This window comes from Nematolebias whitei, chromosome 15 (assembly GCF_014905685.2).
Source record: "Nematolebias whitei isolate Nwh7 chromosome 15, NemWhi1, whole genome shotgun sequence".
In the NCBI taxonomy this organism is placed as follows: domain Eukaryota; kingdom Metazoa; phylum Chordata; class Actinopteri; order Cyprinodontiformes; family Rivulidae; genus Nematolebias; species Nematolebias whitei.
Genome location: NC_056512.1, coordinates 43048939 through 43074726, shown reverse-complemented (window position 1 = coordinate 43074726; position 25788 = coordinate 43048939). Strand labels below are relative to the sequence as shown.

The following is a 25788-nucleotide window of genomic DNA, read 5'->3' as shown; positions in this document are numbered from 1 at the left end:
AACGATTTATTTTAAAAACAGAACGATTTGATTCGATTCGATACAGTGGAAGAGCGATTCGGTTCGATTCGATTCAACTTTATATAATTCTACAGTTTAACATTTGTTGAATGTAGACAAATATTAATTATGAACAAAAAGGGCCATTTCTATAAATGTGACATTCTTACATTATTTTTAAATTTGTAAAAGTTTACATATATCATATCTAAAAGTGTGCAGTAAGGCACTGGCAAAAATAAAGTAAAAAGCCAAACAACAGAATCACATGTCAAATGTGTTTATTTTTAGACATGGACCTAAAAAGACCAGCTAAAAGAATATTTCTTTGTTTGATGGGATCAGTATAAAATGAGAAAATAAAGAAAAATTATAAAATGCACAAATGATTACAGCAGCATGTAATAAAAAAAAAAAAAAAATAGGAATAAGCTACAGTAAGCACAAAGCACCTGTGCAATAACCTGTCACATACCCTGCGTAGTTTGGTAGTTATGTGCAATATATATCATGTGCATTTTAGCTTATATTACATTACTACCTTGAAATACTTATTCACACAAATTCATTCTGCTTCACTGTAAAAATTCTACAATGTTGTTTACCATTTTTCTCTTCAGAAACTTTGTAAATATTATAATTACTTTTTCACTTTTTGGTAGTTTATTTTGTACCCTTATTGCATGCTTTAGTATTTCTTGTTTGCTTGTTTTTTGTTTTTTAGCAAGTCAAATCGGTTCTTCTCATCCTGAACATTTCATTGTGTTAACCTTGCATATGACAAATAAACACAACTTGAACTTGAACTTAATAATACAAAAACATAATGCAAGAACAGTACGCCTAACAACAGCAGCACGAACATGAGTTTGTGTGAGCAGGTGGGCACAGATTAATATAACATCATGTCATTTAAACAGCAGCATGAGATCAGATCAGCAGCATGGATAATCAGCAGCACATATCAACAGTCAAAGTGCCGATTACATGTATAAAAGAAATCAAACTGCAGCTTTCTGACCTGGTGAGGTAGTCTGAACAAAAGTAATGTCCTGCATTTCTACATTCACGTCAGGTTCAATCTGAACTCAAACACAGTGAAGTAGTTCACTTCCTTATGTTTGTATGTTTACCTATATTTTTATTCGTCATAATCACTGTCCTCATCTTTTTTTTGCGGCAGATTTTTCTTAAGGAAAATCAGCTGATCCACATGCTCATGTTTGAGTAGACTGCGTTTTGTGGAAACAATATCTCCTGCAGTGCTGAAAACTCTCTCAGATGCCACACTGGTGGCCGGTATGCACAGATACATTTTAGCCATAGATGACAGCAGTGGCAAGTCCTGTTGCTCCTTCCACCACTGTAGTGGTTTTTTTTTCAGGGGCAAAGGATCACGCTCTCTGTACCTCTTGACTTCTTCATTGGCCTGGTCCCTCACAGATCTAGATGCCGTCCTTACTTGAAAGTCTTCTCCCAACAGCTGGTCCAGGGCTGACATTCTCTTCTTTTTACAAGGAGGTTTATCATCTGAAATAGAAAACAAGTACCATATATTACTGGCTATGTTTGCCATGAAGTTTTTTAATTGACTACCATTTTATGTATAAATCTTCATTTGATGTTCAGAATTTATTTATGTAAGGACTCGTGTACATATGTAAAATATGTATCATTATCATCATCATTATTATTTAACTCTTTCTTTGCATGCAGATCCTCTTATTATAGTGAATGTGTTTTATACTGATACTATGACTGCAGCACAAGTTTAAGACAAAGTCTTCTCGTTCTTGATCACAAGTTATAAAACACACAAACCTTTATGCTCATCTTGGGTCTGGGGTACATCAATGCAGACGTCCGGATCTCCATTTGCAGGTTCACTCTGACATGGATCAGTCTGCACTGGACCTCTCTGAACTGAACCCCCCGTTACCTAGAAATAAAACATGAAATAACATTTAGTGTACAGTATGGTTAAATGCAGTGTAAAGAATCAAATAAACAGTAGTCAGAATATATCTAATGACAGCAACAAAACACACCAGACTGTAACTGAATGTACTGTAATATGTATTTTGTCAGTGTGTTGGGGGATTTACCTTGTGATGCAGGGATGCTGCTTCTGCTGATATGCTTGTGAATGTCCTCTCTGCATCATGGTTACTGAGGAAGGGCAGGGACTTAAAACGGGGGTCCAGAGCTGCTGCAGTGTGGAAGAGATGTTCAAGGCCTGTGTAGCGTTTCTCCAAGTCATTCTTGAACGCCTGCTTCATCTCTCTGATTAACACTGAGTCTTCATCTGATGGTTCAAAGTTCTTTTTAAGCTTTGCTTTTACAGGAAGAATCATTGAGAGTGTGGGTCGCTTGTCTTCAGACATGCTGGTAGTCACAAGTTTGACCGGCGCCATCAGTTTGACAATGTCTTCAATGTCGCAGAAGTCTTTGTCCTTGAGAGTATTCACCTCTTCTTCTTTTCTGAGGTCCCTGGACATGAGTGCTGCAGAAATCGCAGGATGTTGCTCAAAAAAGCGTTCAAGCATGTCATGGGAGCTATTCCACCGCGTGGATACATCTTGGATGAGTTTGTGGGAAGGCAAGGCTAGTTGTTTCTGTTTCTCTTGAAGGATTTCTGCAGCCCTCACACTACGATGAAAAAAGGCAACGGCTTTCCTCACTCTCCCCAGCAACCTTGCTACTGTGTCAACTTTAAAGGCTTTCTGTGTGGCGAGATTAATAGTGTGTGCAAAGCACATGAGGTGAGGGGTCATCTCTGCTTCCACTCCAGCTAATACCATGTTTGTGGCATTGTCTGTCACCAGGGCTGGATCTTTATCAAGAAGGTTCCAGTCAACACATGCCTGTTTTAGCAGAGCACCAATGTTTTTCCCAGTGTGGGATCCTTTGAATGCCCTGGTTTGCAACACATGCACATTTAACTTCCAGTCTGGAGAGATGTAGTGGACAGTGATGGTCACATAAGACTCAGTGGAGCATGACGTCCAGGCATCGGTTGTAATAGCAACTCGCTCTGCATGTGCCAATTCTTTTTCAACTTGGCTCTTCACTTGGGCATACAACGCTGGCATGCATGTGTTTGTGAAATGCTGCCGGGACGGAATCTTATATCTGGGCTCTAACGTATGAATCAAATCCTGAAATCCTTCCCCCTCCACTATATTGTACGGCCATAAGCCCTTAGCTATGAAACGGGTTATTGATGCCGTTATATCCTTAGCTCGTGATGAACTGTCGCCGAGTTTCCCGTAAAATTTAGTGATAACGTTACCCGTCGCTCTCTGTGTGGCAGCTGCCTGCTCCTGCTCGTTGTTATGGGGCTTGAGAAGTTTGCCATACTCCTCTCTGTGTTTTCTCGTTGCATGTTGATCAAGGTTTGTTGTGCTACCAGTGTACTTCAGAGGTGCTCTGCATAGCTTACAAATAGCGTGGTTTTTGTCGAGTTTTCCGTCCTTCTTGTAAAACCCGAAAACGTTCCGCTGTATTGAAAATCTTTCTCGGTGACCCGCTAACGCTGCTACTATTTACATCCATTCTCGTTGTCTTGGTGAGCTACGGAGCATGCGTGAGAATAGCTTCACGGGCATTTCCGACTCTCGCGTTGTTTTATAAACGCACTGTCAACCGAGCTAGTCTCGCGATACCCGGTTCATGTCTCTTCAACCGGTTCATCTCAGCATTTGTGGCTGGTTGCTGTCGATTTATACGGCTGCTACCGACACAACCATATCGCTAGCTTGTCAAACCGGATATCCGGTCGTATCGGTTTATCTATAACAACCCTAGTAGAAACCAACAAAAACAGTAATGGATAACAACAACAACTGCAACATGACCAACACAGTGTGATGCACACAGACTCAGCACAGATCACACAGTGCTGAAAGCCAGGGAATAAAAGTGTGTTTTTAATGATGTGAAATGATGACACAAGTTTATTCAGCTGGTTTCATCTGGCTATCAGTTGGAAATTCCTCAGGGAGGGGGTGGTGAGCGTCGGATCACATGTTCTCCAGGCAAATTCAGATAAGATGGCCTTCAAGGCCAGCCAAGGGAGCCAAATTCAGATAAACACACAGTTGTTTTGGGGACAGGCAGAACTTAATGACATCTACCTTGAGTCTGTGTTGGTCCACTCGGTTCCGAAATGTTCATATTACATGGCCACACCAATGGAACGTGACTGAGTAAAATCCCAAATATCTGATCCATTCAGCCCAAAGCATTTGAGTCTGAATACTCGATACACGAACCAAGCCATCATAAAGGCAAGTAGCGTGATCGGGTCCAAATTTGCTGCCAATGACTTCCTTGAATATAGATAAACCAGCCGAATCCAAAAAGCAGGAACCAGTTATCGTAAAGCCAATTAAATATGCGTCCTTAAAATCCACAGATGGCAGCAGAGGTAGACACATCAGTGTTTCCTCTACCATTATACAAGCGGGGTGCCCCACCCCGTCAACAGAACTGAGCACCCCGCCTACCAAACTGAACTTGCCCCCACCCCCCAACCCGGCACTGACATAGCACTAAGGTAGCGGCGCAAAATACAGACTCTCTAGCTAAAAAGCTAAAGGCGCCTCTTCCCTCATGCTGAACATCCCCCGCCCCCGCTCAAAGACTTGGTACAAGCTGCGCTCAGACATGTCTCCGTCCCCCCCATCAACAAAAATCATGGATGAGATGAGCACCCCGCCATGGCAAGTTAACTAGGGGAAACGCTGCACATCATCAAGTCTTCCAGTCGATGAGATATCCAGCTGCATGTGTGTCAACAGGGCAAATCGGCTCGCCTGAAGCCTTTCTTCTCTTCGAAGAAATGTTGTAAATGGAGTTGAGAGACCAACTGATCAAAACAAGTCCATAATTATGGTTTGGAAGAAATGCAAGAGAGTCTCAGAAGCAGTTTCACAGGCAGACAGAGCAGCAAAGCAAAGCGGAGAGGGAGGGGAGAAGCATCCGATCTCGGCGAGAGCAAGTGGTGAAGTCAGCTCTTTCTATTGAATGGAAACGTGGAACAAGTGAGATGTGTTCCCACGGCTAGTTGGAACGACTCTCCGCCACATTTTGCAGCACAAACCTGCAGTTTATCGGATTTTAAGGTAGCCGAACCACTTCCACACTGCTGAATTAGTGTTTCATCCCTTACCAATTATGTCATCTGCTTTTTCTTCACTTGTGAAAGCTTGTTCAGTCACATTCTGACGGTCATGGGCACTCATTTTGAAGCAAAAACATAGCGCGTTGGAGCTTTAGCCTATCCTGCTACCGCTGACTCCTTTGAGCTGTAGTGTACGTCACCACGCACTTATGTAGTTGTGTTGCAGCTTTTTCTGTTCGGGTTGAAACTGAAGCGTCCGCTTCAACCCGGACAGAAAAAGAAATGCGTCAGTGAAACGCAGTAATATTGTATATCGAAATAACAAAAATGTGCTTAAAACTCATATCCCCATTATTGAATGAAAGAAAAAATAGTTTAGAATGACTATCAGATGCAAGTATTCATGCTCACAGCACAAAAATAATACTAAAATGTGGAGAAAGACTTTAAAAGCTTAACCACTGTCTTATTGTTCTGTTAGTGCATAAATTACATCTTTTTACATTTAAAAGCTGGAAAAGACCTTGTGTCACCTGCATAAAATGTTGAGGCTGAGGGTTCACAAAGGTAAAGCAGCCGCATATATTAACTCTGTATAATCATACCTTTTAGTGCCCATTACCTGGAGATTTCAAGACTTCACCTTAACTCTTGTGACACAAAGAAAGCAGTGAGGAGCTCATTAAACTGTGATTACAGACGTGGGAATTTAGGCATTGGTAATTTTACTTAACGTCTTTTAAACAAACTTTCTGAGATTTAAAAAAATAAATAAATCTCTGTACACTAAATAAACACAATGCTTTTCTTTACAGTCTTAATAGTTGCTGGTATGTGGAATTTTACCAACTTTAGACAGTCAGTTGTTTAATTTTATTTATTTATTGTTTTAAGATAAGTCAAACCGTCTCAACATTAGGTCAACAATAGAAATCCTTGCTCCTAACATGTTAAATTATTTCTTTTGCCACTCAACGACAAGATCTGCTTCACAGATGAGGAGTAAAATCAGGCTAAACCCGTTTTCTGTTTTTGTACATTTCTTGCAGACGTCTAACCTAAAGCTTTGTCTCACTCGATAGCCTTTGTGGAGCTGCACAGCTCTTCAAAGATGTGGTTCACTTGTTTTTATATAGACTGAATATTGCTTCATTTAAATCTGCAGATGAAACGTGAACACCTTCAGCCATGTTTATACAATTACTGGATGATCACAGCTGCACAGTGCTGAGTGTCTAAATCTTGTAATTCCTCTATTGATTAGAATCCGAGGAAAAAAGTATCTGTATTAGGTTGACACAGGTTTTAACTTGTGTGAAATGGGGTTATTTTTTAATGAGGACAGCTGAGAGAACACATGATTTGTTTTGACGTGTTATTTGTTTTAGACCGGTAGCTCGGTGGTCCGTGCCAGGTCTTGGAACTCTGAGGTTATGGGTTTGAGCCCAGGTTGCGTCAGGAAGGACATCCCACATAAAACAATTGCCAAATGTTTCATGTGGTTTCGCTCACTGTGCGGACTTTATTTTGCATCCCACAATTCAACAGCATGCACATGTACAGACTCTTTAGTCTCAAGTCAAGCATGAAATCTGTTATTTCCAAAATGGCAAGAACATGTACCGGTATGTTTGGACTGACAGTGTGGTTAATTAGCTGCAAGTGATTTTAAATTATCAATCTGAAAAGAGTCAGGACAATGTAGACTGAGTCTTGTCAGAGTAAATATACCGACATTTATAATAACTACCTTGAAGCGGTATCAGTCACAAGGGACGTTGTTGATTTACTCGCGCTTGTGCAAAAAACCTATTGACTTCCATTGTCTGTAGTGCACATCTGTGATTTTGGTAAGGTGCGTTTGTTTTTTTTTTTTTTTCTTGACACGTTGGCGGGCATTTACAAAAACTTCCACTCTGAGACCTGGATTAAAAAAAGTTTCTGTACCTGAGATGACGACAGCTGTTACGTACAAAAATGGCCTAAACACAGCAGAAATTTTACGGTTTCACTAAAAAATGGCGTCACGTAAACATGATCTTAGATAATGAGTCACAGAGCATGATCATAAAATAGTCACAAATGAAGACAGAGAAGCACATATATCTGATCCAGACTGATGTCAAGACTTCAATGTCCAAGTTTTGTTGCTCAATCTTCCTGCTGAGTGTGACTTTTCCACTTCTACCACATTAACAATCCTCTGGGTTGTAATAATTAAAGCAGCAGGGGAGAGGAAGTGAAGATCAGCGATGCCACATTTACTGAGGATGAGTTTTATCTGCCACCTTGGCAACAAAACCATCTCCGCTTCCTTTAAAGCTGACAGCAGTAAAGCTTAGTGTCCACACTGATGGCTTCATTTTAGCTCGGTGCAGAGTCCAGCTTGTGTTGACACGTAATTTTCAGGTTACACTTCAGAGTGCACTTCAGTTAGATTGTGCCTGAATTATACAATCACACGCAATATTCAATTTAATGAAATAAAAAGCCTGAACTAAAAAAAAATTGATGTAAAATCAACCCAATGCTAACCTTTTAGAGCACAGCAAGAACTCTTAAATCCATTATTTTATACTTGGGGCTACAAGAGAGTGGCTTGCTTGTGACATTGTAGTTGGACCTTTACCCTTTTGTGCTGTAGCAAATACTGTAATGACAATAGAAGCTTCACACCTGCTCCCTTCTTTCGAAAAGGTCAGACAGTGGTGATTTGTCTCATGTTTGGTCACATCTGGTATGTCAGGTAACACTGAATGCAACAAAGATGATAACCAAGGCAGATGTGACAAGAAAACACATTTTTCCCCTAATTTTTGAAGATCTGTTTTGTCTTATGCAGGAGTTAAAATGGACCAGGACACTCACACAAACTTTTTTTTTTTAACATCACACAATTGGACATTAACTCATGGACCAATTTTAATCAGACCATTGATCCAATCAAAATCAAACTGGCCCACATAGATGCCTGATCACATTGATCAACAGTCAGAATCAATTTTAAGCCAATAATGGGAAAATGCAGGCTTTTTTAAAAATCATGTTTATTTTCTACTTCTGACTTCATGAATTGCCTTTTAACAACAAAGATTTTTTTAAATAACTTTTTTTGTATTGTTAAATTTTATATTAAGTTTATTTTTCTACTGTTTGAAGAGTTTTATTTGTTTAATGAAATATAAACACAACTCTGGACTTTATGTAAAGAAAACATATTTTAATCCAATAAGAGATTAATCAAATGCATATATATATATTGTATGTGCATATATATATATATATATGTATATATATGTGTATATATATATATATATAATTAAATGTACTTTTGAGACAAATGTAGCAAGTCATCTTTTATAAGTTTATTTGCCTGAATCTAAAGGAACAGCAGAACTTATCCAGTTTGAATTTCTGCCATCTTGCACAGTGACTGCTGGATGTCGGAACCATTGACCCCCACGACCCAGAAAAAAGAAGCGGATAAAGATAATGACTGGATGGATAATGTGATAAATATGTTATCCATCCATAGTAATTATTATTATTATTAACCTGAGAGAATGGGTGCCTCCTCAATCCCAGAGGCCAGAGGATTTTCAATAATACTTTCACCAGTTTTAGAGCTCAAAATGTCTTGTGGTGGTTCTGGACTTGGTGCGGATGAGGGGATTCTTTTTAGGTTAAAAATTTCCTCTTATGTTTAGTCCTGAATAAACAGTTTAAATGACCATTTCTAAATTTGGTATGAGAAAAATTGAAGATACTTGGCAGTATAGTTAGACATTTATCATCTTGGACTTTTATTTTATTTTATTACTCAGTCATCAATTTTCTTTTGGCAGAAAAGCTACATTGCTTTATGTCTATTTAGTATTTCTACTTTTATGTTGCTAAAATAAGTATATTAACAAGCTTGATTTGCCTACTCAAAATTTGCGTTCCATTTTTTTACATTTTGTATTTTTTAGTCTGTGATTTCACACTTTATCAACTGGTACCTCAGCCAAACAAAAAAAGTTAGCCTACCCTCATCAGACACCTTACCAGTACCCGAGAACTGCCCCAGTTCTTTGTGGCATAGATTCAACAAAGTGCTGGAAACATTTCTCAGAAATTTTGGTCCATATTGAAATGTTAGCATCACTGTTTGCTGCAGATTTGTCAGCTGCACATCCATGATGCCCATCTCCTGTTCCACCACATCCCAAAGACAATCAGTTGGATTGAGGTGGGGTGACACATGAAACTGTTGGAGTCCAGTAACTCGAGGCTCATTAAATTGGAGAATGCCTCTTATTACCCCGATTTGGTGAGTCTGTGTGAGCTGTAGCTTCAGTTTTCTATTTTTAGCGAACAGGTGTGGCACTTGGTATGGTCTTCTGTTGCTGTAGCCCATCTGCTTCAAAGTTGTACGTATAGTGTGTTCAGAGACGGCGTTCTGCAGACCTTGGTTGTACTGAGCAGTTATTTAAACTAGTGTTGATGTTCTACCATCTCAACCCAGTTTGTCTATTGTCCTCTGACCTCTCACATAAACAAAGCATTTTCAGCTGCTGCTCACTCAATATTTCCTCTTTTTCTGACTTTTCTCTTGAAACCCAAGAGATGCGTGTGAAAATCTTTGTAGATCTAGTTTTTGAAGTACTCAGATTAGCCGTCTGGCACAACCATGTTGTGCTCAAGGTGTTGTAAGCCAAGGGGAAGTATTTAAAAGTTTAAGGATGAAATCGTTACTTTCCCCTCGAACGCTCACAATGACAAATATTTGATCATGATTTTAGTGTAAATCCAATGAGTCATTAGTATATTTTATTGTATGTGACTGAGCATCTCTCTTGTTTGTAAAAGTCTCCAGGATCCCACGGGGAGGTGACTGAACTCTCCTTGTATGTCAAGCCTCCCGTTAACTGTCTTGTCTCTGACTTCCTGTTTCTTTGCCACCCTGATGAGCGGTGTGACTCCAGGGCCAGTAGGAAGCTCAGGCGGTTCTCTGGATGAGAGGGCTGAAGGAGGGTCACGCCCAGCATGTTACCCAACATCCTGCTTGTCTTTGTCCACCTACTTTGGTCCCTTTGGTTCTGCATCCAGCTGCTGACTCACAAATGAGCAGGGGCTGATGGGAAGTGACAGACTGACTTGGTGCCTGCGGTTGTGCCGGATGTACTGACTTTTGCATACTAATGTTGAGGTCGGGAGTAATACTAAAACAAGAAACACAACTTCTGAAGGAAACTGGCAATATGTGAAGGAGAAGGGTGAAGTTAGCTTGCACACTTCTATTTATATCCAACTTTATATTGTAAACAAGTGTCTTACTATGAATATTTTGGTAAAACAAAGTGAAATTGACGTTTAGAAGGGTAAACTTTATTTTTTGCCATTGTTTGAAGAAAGGTTAGTGTGGTATTGTTGGATGAAAAGGAAATAAAGTGCAGTGTTAACATTTTAGCACCACAAGACCACACTTTACTATCCAGTTGTCATTTTTACAAGTCCTGTTTAAAACCATCAGAAGAAAATGTTTAAAGTAGCAAAATATTAAAACTTTAAAAATACTTTAATTCCTTTAAGTATTTTAAAAAAATCAGCAGCTACTGTACTTCTCTAAGCAACTGCCTAAAACTCTGAAAACTGAAATAAATATTTGCACACTGTAATTTAAGAAATAACAAGAAAGCTAAAGATTGAATTGAAGTCTGAAAGATTATGAAAAGCCAACAAAAAGAAACTGTAAGAATGCAAGAAACGCTTTAAAAATCAAGACTGATCATGAAAGACCCTCAGGGAGGTTCAAAATACTCTACATTCACATTCGGACAAATTATTTTCAGCACAAGCAAATAAATCTAATAAGTCAGATGCATTTTAGGCTTTAAATTAGATTTTTAAATAGAATATTTTAGGAATATATGCACCAATATGTTCAATTTCTAATGAAACAACATCTCAACAAATCCATATAGTCATGAGTGGATCAGTCGTGCTTTGCGCTCGTGTTGCAGCTGCCGAGACATAAACCCGTTCTGTCTACCACTGAAGTACAGCAAACTCACATGAAGATATAAATATACAAAGTAAAATGTGTAAATGTTACCGTTACCTACTGACACAGAATACAGTAGTCCTTCGCTACTTCGCGGTTCGACTTTCGCAGACTTGCCCTTTTGCGGTTTTTCAAAGATTGAACATGACACACAAATGGCTGATTGATGGATGAGCCACAAGAGCGGCATGGATTGTGTATTTAATACAATTATTTTAAATGATTTTGCATCTGCTGCACCTGTGTGCAGCCCACAGGTGCAGGAGAAGCTCCTTCCTGCAGCTTGTCATGAGCTCTGCTCTCTGCCATCTGCCAGCGATTGCAGTGGAGAAGTGGGCGTGGCCAAGAGCAGAGATCTTTTAGAGTGTATAGAGTTTAGAAACATTGTTTAGAATATTGTAAGAGTGTGGGAAGGGTTTAAAATGCCTTAATATATAAATACTAAAATAAACTACTACTTACTACTACTACCGCTACTGTACTTGTACTACTATTCCTACTTCACAGTGGTGTGTGTGTGTGTGTGTGTGTGGGGGGGGGGGGTCTGGGAACGGAACCCCTGAGCTAAACAAGGGACTACTGTATTAGTGTATATTTGTCGTTTGTTCATGTCGTTACATTTACATCTTGTCTGTATATAAAAAAAAATAAATAAATAAATAATTAAAGAAACTTTGTTCTACATTCATTTGTAGCTTCTTTAAAAATGTTGTGGAATTTGATTTTATCTCGATCAAACTGATTCTGAAACCATAGTCTGGGTAAGACAGAGCCGTTTATTGTTGTGGCTCATCTGAGCCACATTTTTATAAGGATTTATACCAGAATAGTATTTAATTTTTATTTTGATGATGCAGACTTCATTTTGTTTTACAAATGTGATTTTTTTTGTTGTGTGTGCAGCAGGCTGGACAAATATTTTTATTTTTATTACCTCTCTGGGTCAGGGAGGAGGTCCTACCCTCATCTATGGTCACGAGCTTTGGGTTGTGACCGAAAGAATGAGATCTCGGACACAAGTGGCAGAAATGAGTTTTCTCCGCAGGGTGTCTGGGCTCTCCCTTAGAGACAGGGTGAGAAGCTCGATCATCCAGGAGGGACTCAGAGTAGAGCCGCTGCTTCTCCACGTCGAGAGGAGCCAGTTGAGGTGGCTTGGGCATCTGGTTAGGATGCCTCCTGGACGCCTCCCTGGTGAGGTGTTCTGGGCACGTCCCACCGGAAGGAGGCCCAGAGGAAGACCCAGGACATGTTGGAGGGACTATGTTTCTTGGCTGGCCTGGGAACGCCTCGGGATTCCCCCGGAGGAGCTGGCCCAAGTGGCTGGGGAGAGGGAAGTCTGGGCCTCCCTACTTAGGTTGCTACCTTCGCGACCCGACCCCGGATAAGTGGAAGAAAATGGATGGATTTTATTTTTTTGTTCTGTATGGTTAGTGTATTTTGAGCAAGACATTTGTTCATCTGATAATTCCAGTGCACACTGCATGCATGTCCTTTATATATTGAAGTGTCATTAAGGGAAGGGAAGTCTGAGATTGTCATCATTGTATGTTCTTATACAATGTTGAAATTAGTTCTCTGCATTTAGCCCATCACACGTGAGATACACCCAGGTGGAGCAGTGGACAGCTATGTAAGCGCCCGGGGAGCAATTAAGGATCAGGTGTCTTGCTGAGAGACACCACGACATGTTGGAATGGTTGGGAGTCGAACCGCGACTTTCTGGTCCCAAGTCGGCCGCCCTACCTCTACCCCATCTCGACCCCAGCAACTAAAGTTGAGTCTTTATGAATGAACCCTGGACTCGTATACTGAAATGTGCATTTTTTTTAATTATGTGTTTTGTTATAATAGTTTGTGTATTACAAAGTGGTGTTTGCTTGTCTCCTTTATTATTCTCTATGAGCATTGAATACTTATCAGCCTCTACGATAAGTGCCTGCCTGATCTTTTGTGCAGATCCCTTCCTAAATTTGATTTGAAGTGGAAAAGGTTGATGTAACGTTCTGAAGTTGGAATCAGAACGGCATCAACAATGAGAATGTGGCACGTTCTTACCAGGCAGAAGAAAGGATCTAGATTACTTTTTTTTTATCCTGAAGTTTTATACTGAATGACAACAAAACAAAAATAAATGATAAACTTTACAAAAAATGTCATTTCAGTTTTACTAAAACAGCTCTATCACATTTTATTTTGAACATGTATTTATCTTTAAACCTGTGATCTTTACATAGATGGATAGTCACATTTAAAACAGCCCTTTTCTTTTAAGCCAAGCATTTTGAGGCAAGGTACAAATATTTCTCAACATCTAATAAAACAATATTTATTAACCTTTTATTTAACCAAGCAAATCCCATTGAGATCACATGTCTCTTTTGCAAGGGAAGCCTGGGCCTGAAGGCAGCCTAACATGCATGTTTATGGATGTTGGGCTGCTTTCAATAACTTTGACATAGTTTGAAACATAAAAATGACACAAGAAAAGATGCTATAATAGGATGCTACAAAAATAACACCAGCTATGATGCAAAAATTCAGAAAAAAATAATGTTCTCGGCTATTTCTGACCCTGCAACCATGTTTTTATACAGTCAAAACATCATCAGTTGTATATCAGTCATAAATCATCTGTTTCCACTCTGCTGCCTGCAGGTCATATCTGTGTTTCAGCACAGATAAATTGAATGTTTAAACACTGATGGAGAGGCAGAGGAAACAAGAACATCTGAGTGTTTTATAAGAGAGGCATCATGTGGAGAAGAAGATCTAATACGTGATGTGGAGTGACACGTAGCTTTTTAATGTGATGGTGCTAAAGTGGCAGCGTCCGTCGGTGGGCCTGACCCCCCGCTGAACACGACAGGTTTGTTTTTAGGAAGCTGAGACACCGGCAGCAGAAGATGTACACCTTTTTCCTCAACGTTTACTGTATTTGTCACTTTGTTTTTAATTTTATATATGAAGAAAGTACATAAAGTACATCTCTAATTTCCTTAGGCTCTATTGTATCTTTAAGTTTTAAAGTTTTTTAATCTTGGAGGTTTTGGTAAAGTCAGTATCTCACCAAGCTGTGAATGTTGGAGACTAGTTTGTGTACGGAGTTTTTGAGGAAGTCTCCAAATCATTTTGAAATGTTCATGAGGCTTCTCCATTTCCTCACTTGAGTCGTAGATGCTTGTAGTGTCACGGTTAAGTTTTGGATACGTTTGGCAGATCTTTTGTGTTTATTGTTGTTTTCGTTTCACTTTTTGTCTGTCCATCCATCCGTCCATCCGTCCATCCGTCCATCCATCCATCCATCCGTCCGTCCGTCCGTCCGTCCGTCCGTCCGTCCGTCCGTCCGTCCGTCCGTCCATCCATCCATCCATCCATCCATCCAATTTTACCCGCTTCTTCCTTTTTCTGGGTCATGGGGGTCACTGGTGCCCATGCCCAGCTGTCACTGTGCAAGAGGCAGGGGACACCCTGGTCTCCAGTTCATCACAGGGCTATATAGACACATGTGAAATGACCTATTACAAATTTTGAATTCCCAGTCACCCCTTAGATTTTTGTGATTGTGTGGAAACGTTTTCCTCTCCTCCATATCATTCTCGGACTTCTTTTTGTTTTGATGACATCAAAGATGATCGCTGTTGGTTGAGTTGCATATGAATGTAGTCTAGATTTAAATGATCAGTCACAGCTCTTCTAAATCCTTTGTAATTTTGAAGATGACAGGAAATGTTGAATGTAAAGTCTGAGTGTTTCTCTGAAACTGTGCCTGTGGCAGATAAGTTGTCTCACGTTTTTAATGGAACTGTCAGGTTTTGCTGTCCGAGAACAGGATTGAATCCTGGTGCTTTAGTTATAGTTTGATTATCTGTTTCTATGAAAATGTGCAGCAGTTGTTTCTATACTCTTCAATTTATTTGTCAAAAACATTTCAAAGTGTTCTTTGAAATGGTTGAGAAATGTGTGTGTTGGTTGTGGTGGGGGGTGTAATTTTATAACCTTTTGAACATTGTACGTCTGGAATGGGAGCGACGTATCGGAGGTAGATACAAACTCAAATATCGATCCCATCATGTTAGTATTGATACAGTCCAACACCAACATTGGAATCATATGTTGCCGTTGTCATATGTTGATTCTCAGTCATCCAGGACAACGGAAATTAAAAGAAAAATAAGAAGCAACTGGACTTCTGTAGCTGAAGACGTAAAGAGTTCCAAACTATAAACTGATATGGGTTGATATTCAGGCATCTCATTAGGATACCTCCTGGATGCCTCCCTTTAGAGGTTTTATAGTGACATCCCACTGGTAGGAGTCCTTAGGGAAAACCCATAAATCACTGGATGGATGATGTATCTTCTTTGGCCTGGGAACGACTCGGGGTCCCCCAGAACAGGCTGGAAAGTGTCACTGAGGAGAGGGATATGTGCATGCTTAGGGAAAACATGCACACTTCACCCACAAAGGCCCCAGGTTGTATAGTGATCCTATGACTTTCTTGCGTAGAGGCAACAGCTCTTACCACTGTTCCACCGTACCGCTGGTGTATTTACACGAACCTGACAAACTCAACAGACTCGTTCATATCATCCCATGTAAGTGAACAGATGCTCACATTTTTTAAGCACGTCCACTTAGCAGAAAAATCTCCCGTCAGTGTTTTATCTGATGGCTTTTCAGTCCGATGGTTTGCTGTTGTGTTGTAATCTCAAATGACACCTGGCACAGTTGTTTTGTTCCAGGCTGGTTTCAGTTGCCCATCAGATGCCTCTACAAAACACGGAGTGGAAGGCATGTTTAATGCTCAGCCACCGCCTGGCTCACACATTAATTTGCACTGGCCCCCAGGTTGCTTTTAGTGGCCACGGGGCCTGCACTGAAATGCAAATCTCAGCAGGCGCCCTGGCTCTATATTTTAAGCACAAATAGAGCAACAACATAAAGCTGACTGAATTCTGTCCTACAGGGATCAAACCATTAGTTTTCATTAAGCTTGTTCAAACCAGAAAAACGTTGTGTTCTTTAACCTTTAGAGAAACCTAAACCAACACCCCCCCCCCCCCCCACACACACACACACAGCTCTTGGTCAAGGTTTCTTTGTCATTCGCACCACACATGGTGCACGTGGTGGAACAAAATTGTGTACACAGGGTCCCAGTTACATCCAACAAAATCAAGATCATTCAGGAGATTAAATCAGGAGCATCTTTCACGCTCTCTGGTCCACAGTTTCTACAACATCTACTCTTCTTTCCTTTTTATTTTTTTCATTCATTAGCTCCTCAAATTACTTATTATACCTCAAATTTTTTGTAGTGCTTTTTTTGTACTCCTAGTAGTTATCTATACTTGATCACACTTGATTGTTTCTGTGCAGTACTGACTGTCCCTTACATTCACATTCAGCACAAAAGAAAGCCTGAGTCATAAAAAATAAATAAAACCAATTTGTTCCTTTTGCTCTTTGTGTTTAATATAGGTCACATTCAACCTGTGAATAGAGATGGAGAGCTGTGGGGTGCATGCACGCAGCATGGGTTGATAGCCTTTTTGATGGGATATTTTTCTGAGACAAACTGTGATCAAAGGTAGCACTTCATGTGTGCAGCCAAATAATAAACAGGTAATGCACTGACTGTGCTTTTTTTTCATCTACTTATTGTTTTAATGTAGCTTTTGTGTTGTTGTTTTCTAAATGCAGCACTGCTCACCTTTTGATAAAAAGTCTTTGTCTATGGAATAGTGAGGCAAACATCAGAACTCAGAATACCTATAGGTAAACTAACAGTGCTTATGGTACATCAAATACCATCCAGGTTGTGATTAACTTTTCTTCTTCAATGTGTTATAATGAATACGGAGGATAGGGCTGAGCCATATCATATCGTGCACGATGATACCGGTAAAAAAAAAGCTTGCCCGGCCAAAAAAATTATATCATGATATGCTAATTTCATGGCGTAATGCGTCAGGGCGCCCCGCCCTTTTAACAGAACCGTGCGCGCCGAACAACCAAATCGAACTGCGCACCCCCCCCCCTCCACTTGTCGATACTGTTGTGACGCTAATTAGTTGTGCGCAATACTAGCTAGCTAAAAAGCTAAAAACAAACAACGCGCGGCTCAGCTGTCTCTCCATCCAGCTCTAAGCTGCAGGTACAGACAACTCAACTGTCTCTCCCTTCCCCCCGCTCTAAGCTGCCACTTGTCTTTTTTTTTTCTCTCTCCCCACTCCGCTCTAAGCTGCCGGTGCGGGTTGCGTCTCCCCCGCTCTAAACTGCCGGTACAAACACGCACAGGTTTGTCTCTTAGTTCCACAGTCCATGGACCAAGAACAGAGTCAGGTGATGAAAGACAGAGCATCAGAGAAATGAATAATTCCTGCAGGAACAGAGGAAGCTGAAACACCACAAGCTTCAGGGTCAGATGAACACCTTGTTACAAGTTCTGGAAGTTATAACTCGTTTAAAGACAACATATATTTTGTTGTATGTTACATTTATGCTCATTTATTCCAGAGTTGCTTGTATCTAGGCCTGTCGCGATAAACAATAAATCAAGTTAATCACACGATAAATGACAATTATCGACCTCATTTTTATTTATCGGCTTTATGGTTTTTTTGTGTCTCTCTCTTTCTACTGAAGACACTGGATGACAAGACTCCACTTTGGTGTTCTTCACTGACCCCTCCCTTTCTCCTTTCTCTATAAAATCTGTTTTAACTGCCCAAAATTGCGTTTTTGGATCGTTAAAATGAGCTAAGCTGAGACGCTAAGCTACGAGCTAAACTAACAGGCCGACCTCGGGGAAAAGACCTCCGTCTTGTTGAAGCTCCAAAATTCACGGTTGAAACCTGTGCCTTTGTGTAAAATGTTGTTTTTCTCTGCAAAAAGAAGCTGAGAACTTGTTTGCTGATTTATTTATTTTTTTAATTAAAAGCTTTGTGTGGAAAAAAATGCTATGCTAAAGAGCTCGAACCACGCAGCGCGTCCACCATTTTGACAACTGAAAAAAGGGAGAGACAGCCCATGTCACGTCAAGGGGCCTCCCTCCCCTTTTTCTTAGAGACATGCTGCTCGCTCCCTCACTATCCATCCTTCAGTTCAAACAGTCTTATACTGCCATCCAGTGGTCGAAAAATGTACTACACTCAAAATAAATTAACCAACAGTTCTTCTTAAATTTGACAATTACTAATTATTAATTATTGTCAAATTTCAAACAATATTATTGTTTATTGCAATAATTTCTAAGATAATTAATCGCCCAGCAAAATTTGTTTTTGTGACAGGCCTATTTGTATCCCCGCCGCATTTGTTAACTTCGTTTTTTTTAATGAAATTCAAGTATGACTACTGCCCAGTGCAAAACAAAAGCTTTAATTAGGACCTAGTTTTGATTGCATATAAAGTATTAAATGTTTTTCAGGGATTGACATCCTCAGAGTGTCACCAGCAATTAAAGTGATTTAAAATGTGAAACGACAAAAATGAATCTTGTATAGAGATGGACTAAATTATCGGCCAGTATAGGCCACTTTCTGTCGGCCTTGTCTATCCATGTTTAATTATTTACTGCTGTAAGTTTTTCAGATCCATAATGTAGAATTAGTAAGCTAGAACACTCATTTTTATATAAGATGTAAATGTGTATGTTCTTGTGAGGATTGTTAAATGTTTTTTTTTTTTAAGTTAGGCAACAGTTATTTTATTAAATAAAAAAGCACATCGGTCAGAAAACAAATTTACATCAGGTTATTGGCTGCTCTGATTTCAGAAAACTCAAATCGGTCAACCTTTAATATGTTCGTTATTTTATTCACCTAATTAAATCGGTGTATTTCTTCCTAATGAATGAGGCAAACGTGTGACGTGTGTCAGCTGCAGAGCCTCTGCACAACCTGTAAAATGTGTGGTATCTACAGCCCTGATCACGTCGCGCTCTGTGCCAGAACTGGATTTGTTTCAGCTGCTTTTTATTTTTACACTTTCATTATCTGAGAGCGAGGAGAATGGAGGGGATTTTGTTTCATGGGGTAAGTTTTATGAGTTTCTTTGTGACTCTCTCGGCTGAGACAGCTACTTTAATAACACTTTATCAGAACATGGCGATGTGGAAACCCATAAAGCAGGTTGTGAGATAGGCCTACAGTCACACATCTTCCTGGCGGTGCTTTGTACGACTGTGGTGAAATATTGACTTGACATCAAGTCTGTGCTGAAGGCAACTAGATGGATAATCTTACGAGTTTCGGGCAAGTGTCGGGTCCCTGGTTTGTCTTGGAGCTGAAGGAACGTGTGATTGGACAAAGCTGATTTGACATAACTTTTGATACTTTTTTTTTCTCCATTCTCTTCGCTGCTCTTATGGGTTGCCAGGGAACTGTATCAGATAAATGCTGGGTCTTATCTTGTCACACTCCTAATTTCCTGTGGTTCAGCTCTCCCCCCGTGGCTGCCGTTCCTGTGACGATGGAGATGAAAATGAAGAGGGCTGTGTGTTTGTGTGTGCTTCCCCTGCTAAGACAACTGTGTAGTCACACACGGTGGAGAGGGCTGTAATGATCGGGTAAATAAAAGCACAACATATGGAGCCGGGAACGCCGACTCATTCAGCAAACACCTCTCACGTTTCCTACAATGATTCAGCCTAACAAAGGAGGTATTTTGATGATTGTTCCTGCTGAAATGTATGTTTTGGAGGATCATGACCACTCAGGCGCAGCGATAAATTGTCCCGTTCCTCTCATTAATGCACTTAACACAGCGGGTGTGTTTTTTTTAAATTGTCAGGACCTTTTTCAACTATTCTCCTCCGTCTCACTAAAACGGCACCATGAATTCTATTTACACCCCAGCCTAAGACTGATAGCCTGAGCATTTTTAAATCAAGCCAAAGATGAATAGATAGCAAAGGCTGTTTTCTGCGAGAGATGAGGCTTCAGAGTGAAGACTTTAGTGATAAAAGCAGAGTAATGGTTTTCCAGCTGCAGTGCCTCCTCTGGATCAGCAGCGGGGAGTGAAATCCATCTTGTCCAGGCGGATATTGTCCTGCTTTTCAAAGAAAATTGAAAAGAATTTATAGAAAACTGCAGCGTTTTTCACACTGGATATCCTGAATGGAGAAAAAGTTTTAGAATGAGGCGTACAACCGTGGGGATATATGACAACGTTGTCAAAGAGCATCATTTTGATTTTTAGAGCAGGAGACCTCGTCTTTGTGCTAAAGTTTTTTTTGTTTTGTTTGTTGTTGTTTTTGTTTGTTTGTTTCATAGCACCTGTACAACAGTTAGAATAATGACGCAAAATGTCAATGCCAGCGCTGGAAATGAAGAGCAGAACATTTGTTCAAGCAGCACTAGATCTGAATGCAGAAACACTGTTTGGAGATTCTGGAGAGACATATTTGATTATAAAAGATGTAAAATTCAAACATAATTCTAACCCTTAAAACTTTGACTTAAAGATCTTCTATTATATTTTTAAGCCTGTATATGCTCACTTTTTATTATACACTCTCCTCACACCAGTTATGACAGTAAGTGGTTTTTAGTAGATATACTAAACTAACTCTAAATTTACTGGAAAAAAACAGCAATATTGACTTATCTTTTATACCAAGTTCCTTTAAAATTGCAATTTATTTTGTGTGCTTTAATTATATATACTTTTTAATTTACTGGTACGTTGACACAAAATATTCTGTTTAGCGTTAAATTTATCTTTTTTTTCATTTACCCTTTATTTATCCAGGTAATCTCATTGAGCTACGAGAACTCATTTTCAAGAGAGACCTGTTTTTAGGGAGCAGATGGGGGTTAAGGGCCTTGCTCATGGGCCCAGGGTGGGGGCAGTTGTGGGTGCTTCACCTACCCCACCCTCATTTTTGATGTTGTCGGTACCGGGGCTTGAACCGTCAATCTTCCGATCACATGCCCACCTTCTCTAACCTCCGCGCCACCACTCCCCCACAATGGTAAATAGTATTTATATGTAAATTGCTTCCATTGAAGTATCTTATAAACACTTTAGTTACCTTTTTTTTTTTTTTCTCCAGAAGCACTTCTTGATTGTGGATGACTTGAATATCTCCCCAAACCTTGATTGGCGCATTGAAATTGCAAATATAAGTGAGTGTTAAGAGTTTTTATCAGCTACTTTTCTTTTTAACCACCTACACCAGCAAGGAGATGGACAGACCTGCAGTCCTTGTGTTCAGAATCATCTCATCTCTGTTACACAACAATTTAATTACTGAGCCATGTATTCTTCGGTCAGGACATTAAAATATGTTTCACACACCGAGCAGCACTGGTGAATACAATCAATCATACACTCTAAAATACTTATAGCCTTTTTTCCTCCCCCCCTTTTTTTTTTTTTTTTTCAATTTTAAATTAATTATTAACTGACTGGAACAGAAACGTTGAAAATTAAGCTGTCATTGCATGTAAATTTCCATTTATGTCATGTCTGTTTATGCATGCATGTCTAATTGTGAAAGCGAGTTGAAAGCTTTCTAAGTCAAAATGTAATCAACTGCATCCTCCCCTGTTTATCCCGCCTCGTTACTTCCACAGCGAAGGTATTATAATTACTACCGTGTTCTGTACGTGAGGAAGCAGCTTTCAACCATGAAAAGTTATTCAATCATGGCTGAGCCTGGTGGAGTTTATAGTATAGCATTATGTATTCTGCTGAGCTGCAAAGCCTTCGATCCACGCTGGCTTCTTTGGCAGCGTTTCAAGACGTTCTGTTGCTCCACTCATGACCTCCTTTGGCTTTTCCACTTATAATGCCCATTGGGATGCACATCCTGATCATTTCCTCATCTTTCACCAATGCGTGTGTGTAATAGATGATCTGCTCACTGGTTTTCTGTAGCAGAAACCTCAGTCCAACCAAATAATAAAAAACCTTGAGTTTTTATTGTCTGAGAGACGGCAGCAGAAGGAGTAAAAAATGTGGTGAGCATCTTGGAATTTTAGCTTGAATCTGAACAATAATCAATTTATAAACATTTCATGGATACATTTTAGATAAAGGATGTCTATGGTTTCCTTAAAATGTTGCTGGTAATGTAATCTGTAGAGGTAATAATCTCCATCTTGTGATAATCCCATTTCCCCTTCATGTTTTAGAGGTTTTTCTGCTCCACTACACCAGATTTAAATGCCTCATTCCCTAAATGGACAACACTATAAAAAATGGTCTAAATAAACATGCAAGTTATTATTTTTTTTTACAAAACACTGACAGATGTTTGGAATTAAAGTTAGTATCTCTAAGCCGTGAATTTTTTAGGCTACGGTAGTTACTGACCTAAATAGACAAAATACGCATTTTCATTTACATTCTGACTTTTATTTTGAGCGTTTTGCAACGAAGTTCAAGTTTATTGTCATTCGCATCACATGTTGTACATGAGCTGGAACAGAATTATGTACTCTGGGTCCCAGTTACACCCAAAAATAGCAAAAAATATAATGTATAAAAAGAAACAGTATTTAAGGATCTAAGATATACACTAAAATATACACTAAGATATACGCTAAACGAACGCAAGACGGTACACAAAAACAGTGGTCCCCAACCCCCAGGCCACGGACCAGGACTGGTCCGTGGGTCATTTGATTGTGGTTGGGCCAATTCTACACATTGACACAAGTGAGCAGCACAAACAGCACTCTATTGCTATTGTCCCCATAGTTCATCTATTTCATATGTCAAACTCAAGGCCCGGGGGCCAAATGTGGCCCTCAATGACATCTTATCTGGCCCCCCAAGATGATATGTGAAACGTAAAATTCTTCTGTCTCTTGAATTTTTTCAGTAATCTTTGATTATGATATTGAAAGCACAACAGAGAACATCAAATGAGACCAGTCAAACTCTTGTTGAGGAACCTGTGACCAAGAAAAGATGTTGGGTTTCTGATTTGAGTTGATGAAGTTTCTGAAATTGGCCCTTAGTTTGAAAAAGGTTTAATTTTGGCCCCCTTTTGTAAGTGAGTTTGACACCCCTGACTTGCTGAAGTACATACAACAAACATTTTACGGTTTCACCTAGGGGTGGGCGATATGGCTCAAATATAATATTGTGATATTTCAGGGCATTCTGATGATAACGATAAATTTTGTTAAATAAAAAAAAAACCATAAATCAAAGTTGATTTGACAAAATTAACTTAACATGTTGCTTTGCAGTATTATGCAAATACTAAAAAAAAAAGAACAAAGGCTAATTTTACTGAAATTACTTTATTTAATAAAGTATTCAGTCTCAAAGTATAAAAAACCCCAGAAATCATAGTTATTGATTTGACAAAATTTACTTAACATGTTGCTTTGCAGTATTATATAAATACTAAAAAAAAGAACAAAGGCAAATTTTACTGAAATTACTTTATTTAGTAAAGTATTTAGTCTCAAAGTATATAAAAAAAATCCGTCTGTTATTTAGATTAAAAAAATCTGCACAAAATGTATATCAATAAATCCACCACAAAAACAAAAGTGCAGGTGCAGTTTACCAAAATAACTAAATAAAATTAAGCTTAAGATCTGTTGGGCATAAATGTAATGTACAACAAAAATAGGTTGCCTTTTTAAATGAGCTATAACTTCCAAAACTTGTGACAAGGTGTCTTCAGCTGACCCTGAAGCTTGTGGTGTTTCAGCTCCCTCTGTTCCTGCAGGAATGATTCCATTTCTCTGTCTTTGATCACCTGCCTCTTTTCTTGGTCCATGGGCTGTGGAACTCAATAAAGAGACACAGCTGAGCTGCATGTTTGTACCGGCAGTTTAGAGAGGGGAGGAGAGACACTGTTGAGCCGTGCGTTGTTTGTTTTTAGCTTTTTAGCTAGCTAGTATTGCGCACAGCTAATTAGCATTATGCCAGTACCGACGGGACTCTGGGGTGTTCAGTTCAGTTCGGTAGTTTGGTGCACTCGGTTCTGTTAACGGGGCGGGATGCCCCGCTTGTATAATAGTAGGGGAAACACTGATGTATTTACGTCATGAAATTAGCATATCATGATACAATTTATTTTCCCGGGCAAGCTTTTTTTAACCGGTATCATCATGAACGATGTGATGTGATATGGCCCAGCCCTAGTTTCATCTAAATATGACATTGCATAAATGGGGCCTAAAAATCCTAAATAATAGTGGTTTGTAAGGAAACCCACTTCTACTGGCATTGTGTTTGTGATGTAAATTGCACTGATAAATGCTGATTGCTATAATCACACACGCCCTCCCTCTATTCGGCTGCAGCAGGGGTTCAAATCACACACCTTCCTCCCCAGGCAGCCGCTGTGACAGGCCTTTTAATTACCTCATTCAGATAACATGTCATGGCAGGGCCTGGTCTGTGCGGTTACATCTGCTAATCATCTGTCGAGCGCCTGTTCACACATTCACTTGACCATTCAGGGGATGCAATTGTCTCCTGGTGGCCTCTTTCCTTTTTCACTCTCACTTTCTGTCAGTGCCTATGTCTTTCATTTGCACTCACTTTTCTTAGTCCCATTACCCCTCTGCTGTCACACACTCCCAGCAATTTCAGTTTCATTTTCAACATCACTTGCATCTGCTACAGATTGACCATATCACTGCTGCAGCTTCTTATTACTCACCGCTCTAATTTCCTCCATCTGTTTTTGACAGGAGCTCATTCAGTCTATTGTCAGTGACTATTGGCTTACAGTTAAGGATATATGTCTGCTTAATGATATTTATCTTTTTTTATTTCAAGATGAAATTGTTTAAATGGGGTGGATGCCAATAAATGAAGTAGGTTTGTGTGGTGTTTGGTCAGATTATAGATGCCACTGATAGCCAACTGTCTGCTCCTGGGCTGTATCTGATGGAAAACCTCATTTGGTTTGACCCAGGAAGGCCATTTCTCTGGTGTACGTTTATTTTCTGTGTTGTATGATCTTGCTGTTCAATTCTGCTCCTCTGTGTTCCCCTGTGCCACCAGTTCATTTTCCCAGCAATTTTCTAGAGTCGGCTCCTGCTCCTCTGTTCTGCTCCACCTACATTAACCTGTTCCCTTTTACCATCGAGTCACCTCTTTCCAATTACCTTCTCAGCCCCATCCTTCCTAAGTTCAAGTTCAAGAGTCTTTATTATCCCCAAGGGGCAATTTGTTTCACAGTATGCTCATAAAACATCAATACTAGACGAGACATTAAGGCATTTAAATATCCATCATCCATCCATCCATTTTCTTCCGCTTATCCGGGGTTGGGTCACGGGGGTAGCAGGCTAAGTAGGGAGGCCCAGACTTCCCTCTCCCCAGCCACTTGGGCCATCTCCTCCGGGGGAATCTCAAGGCGCTCCCAGGCCAGCCAAGAAACATAGTCCCTCCAGCGTGTCCTGGGTCTTCCTCTGGGTCTCCTCCCGGTGGGACATGCCCGGAACACCTCGCCAGGGAGGCGTCCAGGAGGCATCCTAACCAGATACCCGTGCCACCTCAACTGACTCCTCTTGATGTGGAGAAGCAGCGGCTCTATTCTGAGTCCCTCCCGGATGACCGAGTTTCTCACCCTATCTCTAAGGGAGAGCCCAGACACCCTGTGGAGAAAACCCATTTCAGCCGCTTGTAT

The 25788-nt window shown here is 40.0% G+C and overlaps 1 protein-coding gene across 1 annotated transcript; it reads right to left on the bottom strand.

Annotated features, from left to right (window-relative positions):
- Positions 1-1141: 1141 nt before the first annotated feature.
- On the bottom strand, positions 1142-3092 carry LOC119421231 (E3 SUMO-protein ligase ZBED1-like). The gene is made up of 3 exons (XM_037688608.1): positions 2106-3092; positions 1822-1939; positions 1142-1530 (listed from the first exon to the last, which is right to left on the bottom strand). Exons 1-3 carry the CDS (start codon positions 3090-3092, stop codon positions 1142-1144), a joined length of 1494 nt encoding a protein of 497 aa, XP_037544536.1.
- Positions 3093-25788: the final 22696 nt, after the last annotated feature.

What these genes read in the sequence shown, in the direction of transcription:
- LOC119421231 (XM_037688608.1), bottom strand. Translation starts at nt 3,092, where the DNA reads ATGCCAGCGTTGTATGCCCAAGTGAAGAGCCAAGTTGAAAAAGAATTG. An exon ending in CAGCATCCCTGCATCACAAG is followed by an intron (nt 1,940 to 2,105) that starts GTAAATCCCCCA and finishes TTTTATTTCTAG; the next exon opens with GTAACGGGGGGTTCAGTTCA. An exon ending in GACCCAAGATGAGCATAAAG is followed by an intron (nt 1,531 to 1,821) that starts GTTTGTGTGTTT and finishes TTTCTATTTCAG; the next exon opens with ATGATAAACCTCCTTGTAAA.